Below are 5,291 nucleotides of genomic sequence, written 5' to 3' on the forward strand. Positions count from 1 at the left end.
ATTGGGAAAGAATTAGTCACTAACAATATTCAGAAAATTGACGGTAAAGCAATCATGTTGATATGAAAAACACAAAATTGGACCATAAGCCCATAATACGCGTAGACTGGTCGGCTCCCGTGATTGACGCTTCTTTCTTGACGTCGCTGGGCAGAATCCCGTGTCGCTCGACCAACTGGTGTCGTTAGACATCGGCATCACATCTCGCCTTGTCCCGCCTGGCATCTATATCCTCCCCTCTCACTCTGTCCTTGACGAGCTTTTCATCTCCCTTGATGTGTCCTGGCCCAGTTCCTTAACTCTGACTAAATTCATGGCAATAGGCTACAGGTGCAGGGAGTACCTCGCAGAGGGCGTCCTCATGTCCAACTTGACAAATTAGTTTTTAAAGTTTTAAATATTCCCTTGTGTGGATGCAGTGACATGTGTGCACGTGGGGTGGCTTGCTCATTGTCATGGAATTGCATGTGGGGCGGTATGCTCATTGTCATGGAATTGACCATGTTTCGACACATTGTGAACTGGACACCATGGCCATCATAGGCGAGGGTAGAAAGAAGGATGCTGCCCTTTTCTCATGGATCAGTGGCAAAATCTGTGAGAGATGTTCGGCTAGACTGTTAAGGGCTGAATTGGCTTATTTCAGTGAATTTGAACATTCTATGGGATGACACTCATGGAATAATCACTGCCCATTAGGCCGTTACTGTCTGGTTGTTTGCTCATGTTCTCATATTCAGTCATTTTAATTTACAAAATAGTTTATGTAAACTTGTCCTGCAATTTAAGTGTTCAAGGAAGAGAGTGGGGATTTCTGATGTCAATATCTTTAGATGGTAACCGGTTATGCACTCCTCATTTTCACGTGGGTTCGACTTCTATTAAGTATATGAAAGTGCATTAGTTTCTTATGGCTTGTGTTCTTTCTTCTTTAGAGGGTCACGGACATGGCTTCCTTCGCTGAGGACGTCCATCTTTTAGCAAGGCATTGTGTACGGAACAATAACATAATCTGAATTTGTTCACCTAGTTGGCAGCCCAACAAAAAGCTATCTTCACTCTCCTTTGGAGATGACATACTTAACAGTCTGGGTTCACGCTTCTTTATTATTTATACTATATAAAAATATCTAATCCTTTTCCTTATTCTTTATTATTGTGTGGGTCATATATGCTAAGTTGCTCTCTTCTGCTGCAGCGCAAGTGTGGATGGACAGACATACAGTAATCTCATGTCTGGCTAACATATTTATTTTTTGCAAGAAAAGTGAATTTTGGAGTTTCAGCTAAAAACTTCGACGAGTAAATCTAGGTTGTGTCTGCACACGGACCTTGACAGCTTCAAAGGGGCACAGAGTAATATCAAAAATTACCTCAGCAGAAGCTGAACCTGCAAGGTAAATTAGGGTCTTGTACTTCACGGCATTGTCAGGCCCAGCCATATCTGAGTAGGTCTTCTTAAAGAACTTGTAGAACCCAAACTTGCAAGCCCCCTGAGCACTGAAACCAAGCAAGGTACCCATCCCCTGAAGAATCCCCTAGCTCCTTGCTCCTTTAACAGAACACCAAATCCAGATGAGATGCTCTTGTAATTCGCCGGGTCAATCTGAAACAATTGATAGAAATGTGTTAGATCCAAAATACTTACTTCAAACATCTCAAATTCTATTATTCTCAACCAAGAAGAAACCCTTTTCTAAGAAATCAGAGTACATATCATGAATAAATCAGACCCATCTCAATTATCCATTTATACGCACCAGATGCATCAGCTAATCAACCCATATGAACTGCTTGCTTGTTTTATTTTATACAGTAGCTAATCCACCAAAAGAAGCTAAGGAACCCGGAACAAAGCACACAAGGAATCATTGCAGGTAGTTCTATGTCCTGGAAGCAACACAAGAACCAGGCACATATCATGAAGAACCATCACCTGCAGGTGTATTTCTCAAGAACGCACATTGGAAGAACCATCAGATGCAGGCAAATACAGCAAGAACGTACACATGGAGAGCAAGCATGCCACAGGCACATCGATCTCGGGGAAAAGAGAAGACCCACCCTTGAAGAGTTTCGTCGTCCTGTAGGGAGCAGCCGGCCCATTTAACCTCATCGTGGATCTGGTCATGGCCATGGCGGCTCGACGTGGATCTCGCCGTTGCCTTGGCCTCCCGTCTCACCTTCCTCCTCCTCTCTCCACGCCGGAACCGGCCGGTCTGCCCCAGATCGAGCAAGCCCACACTGACCCACACCAGCAGGAGATCGTCGCTGGGTGTTAGCTCATGGTGTTGCTGCCCCAGATAGGGGGGTGGAGGAGGAGCGGCTGGTGCTCCAGTTCGGCGACGGGAGGAGCCGGGAGGGGGAGAGAAAGGAGTGCCCAGTGCGAGGGTGCTCCATGACGAGAGGGTAGCTAGGGAAGGGAGGCCGGCGTGGTGGGAGAAGGCGGCGAGCGGGAGACGCGCCGGCGAAGCCCTACACGAAACCCTAGCCATGGGTGGGGTTGGGAGCGGGCGATAGAGGCCGGGAGCGGAGAAACTGGCCGGAGGGGAGGGAGGCGCGGACCGTGGGGAGCTCGGGTATGTGTTGTGCGGCGCCGGAGCTCGCTGGAAGTGGCCGGCGTGGGGTGGTGGCGGCTGCGAGGACTTCTTCTTTTTTAAATCAAAGTAAAGCTTTATAACTTTAAATCACCCGCAACACAAACAGCCACTTGGGCTGGTACATCCGACTCTCACTCGACAACCGAGTTTGCAGGGTACATACGGCCAAGGCTTGCTAGCTCATGAGCCACGGAATTAGCACTACGGCGACAACATTTTATTTCAAATAGAAAATCACAGCTTAAGCTGGTACTTTGTGTCCTCGATGACAGCAGCGTATGCTGAAGAATCGACCTTCCGAATGTCCATTGCTTCTGCCAACAATTGTGAATCTGTTTCAAACTCTGCTCGAATAATCCCCAAGTCCGATGCAAAGGAAACTGCATTTGACAACGCCACCGCTTCCGCTGCAAAGGCATCTTGGATAAGCTCCTGTCTTCCAGCCCGTGCACCCACCACTTCGCCGTCGCTGGTTCTTGCCACTGCACCCCACCCTGCATGGAGTTCCCCTGGGACGAAGGCTCCATCAACATTGAACTTGACCATGTCTTGAGCAGGAGGCCTCCATTTATCAGTGCACTGTGGCTTGGGTTCTGGGAGGAAAACCTGCATGTATTCCAGAGTAGAGCTTCGTGTGCGTCTCGCTACTTCGGCCGCTGTCAACACACGCTCCCCCTTTCTCAGTTTATTCCTAGCGCTCCACCACATCCACCAGAAAGTGAGAATCTGCATGCGTTTTAGGATATTTAGCCCCCATAGGTAGTCCATCATCGCATGTACAGATGAGATTGCTCCCAGCTCCCTTCTTTCCTTCTCTAAGGCTAGTTCCCTCCACACCACCTTAACTGATTTGCACTTGATGAACAGGTGCCCCCCATCCTCATCAGCATGCCCACAGAAAAAGCATTTCGTGCTCTTCACCTTCAGACCTCGCCTCTGCATATTCGTCAGGAGTGCTAGTGATTCATGCCGCAGTCTCCATGTGAACATTTGGACAGTTCTCGGGCACGGCAATCTCCAAATCCTTTTCCAAGAATCGTCGTTGCATGTGTTCAGGTTACCCGCTTTGGCTGTGCTCCTTCCCACTCCCCCATTCTTCCTCATAGACTTCAGTTCCATGTGCATCTTGTACGCACTCTTCACAGAATGAATGCCCTTGCTGTCGAATTGCCATGCAACAAAGTCATGTACCCCCTCCCGTAGCGGCATCTGCAGAATGTGTCTAGCATCCTCCGCGCAAAAGGTATCCCGCACAAGGCATTCATCCCATTGCCCCGTGGAGGGATCCATTAACTCGCTTACGGCCTGCATCAGGTTGTTCCCTTTTGGGGTTATGACTCTCCGTGACCACGGCCTTGGGATCCAAGGATCTGTCCAGATCTTAACGTTCTCGCCATCACCAATTCACCAAATGTATCCTTCCCGGATTAGGTCAAGTCCTTTGAGTAAACTTCTCCATGCATATGAGATTCCATCTCTCGCCACAGCCTCCAGAACATGGCAATTCGAGAAGTAACGGGCTTTGAGAACCCTAGCATGCAGCGTGTCTAGGTTTTTTAATAGCCGCCAGGCCTGTCTCGAGAGCATTGCCATGTTAAAGCTATGCATATCGCAAAACCGAGACCCCCTTGCGCCTTTGGCTTGACTAGCTTCTCCCACCCAATCCAGTGAACTGTGTCTTCCTTATCTTGTTGGCTCCACCAGTAGTTTCCGATTAGGGCACTTAGTTCGTGGCAGAAACTCTTGGTTAAGTCAAAGCAAGACATAGCAAATGTGGGGATGGCATGCGCCACTGCTGTAACCAGAGTCTCCTTGCCCACCTTGGCTATAAGCTTCTCCTTCCACCCATAAATCCGCCCCGCCATTGCCCCCTTTAAATATGTGAAAGCTCGTTTCCTGGATCGTCCAACGTGAACCGGTAGCCCAAGGTACTTCGCGTTCCAGTTCTCACTCTGAATCTGCAGGCTGCTTTCAACCGAGTTCCTGGCTTCCGTTGATGTGTTGGAGCTAAACATCAAAGAAGATTTCTCCACATTTATGCACTGCCCAGAGCACTTCTCGTATATGTCCAGGATCTCCTTCAAGGCATCTGCCTCCTCTTGGTTTGATTTCAACATAATTATTGAATCATCCACAAAGAATAAGTGTGACACCACCGGCGCCATTGGGCATACTTTCACGCCACTTATCCTCCCCTCTCTTTCTGTTGCATGAAGTAGAGCCGGTAGACCTTCAGCACATATCACAAATAAGTACGGTGATGCCGGGTCTCCTTGACGAAGACCCCTTGACGGGCAAAACTGTTCCGTCTGACCGTTCACCTTGATTTGATATCGTACAGTCATCGCGCACTTCATAATGAGGTCCACCCAACTCCTGCTGAAACCCAATTTTCCAAGCATTGCCTGCAGAAAACTCCATTCCACGTGGTTGTAGGCTTTGCTCATATCCGCCTTGACTGCAGTGTATCCCTCCTTTCCCTTTTTCTTGTTCAAGAGAAAGTGCGACAGCTCGTACGCCACCAATACATTATCCGTGATGAGCCTCCCCGGTACGAACGCACTCTGATTTTCAGAGATGATTGAAGGCATGATGATCTTGAGGCGGTTGGCAATCACCTTAGAAATCAGCTTGTATAGGACATTACATAATGAGATTGGACGAAGATCCTTAATCTTGTTCGGGTTCTTG

The 5,291-nt window shown here is 48.4% G+C and overlaps 1 protein-coding gene across 1 annotated transcript; it reads right to left on the reverse strand.

The window, feature by feature from the left end:
- Positions 1-2,834: 2,834 nt before the first annotated feature.
- On the reverse strand, positions 2,835-3,890 carry LOC141041351 (uncharacterized). Its single transcript, XM_073507492.1, has one exon. The coding sequence runs from the start codon at positions 3,888-3,890 to the stop codon at positions 2,835-2,837; it is 1,056 nt and encodes a 351-aa protein (XP_073363593.1).
- Between the last annotated feature and the right edge of the window lie 1,401 nt (positions 3,891-5,291).

This window comes from Aegilops tauschii, chromosome 2 (assembly GCF_002575655.3).
Source record: "Aegilops tauschii subsp. strangulata cultivar AL8/78 chromosome 2, Aet v6.0, whole genome shotgun sequence".
NCBI lineage: Eukaryota > Viridiplantae > Streptophyta > Magnoliopsida > Poales > Poaceae > Aegilops > Aegilops tauschii.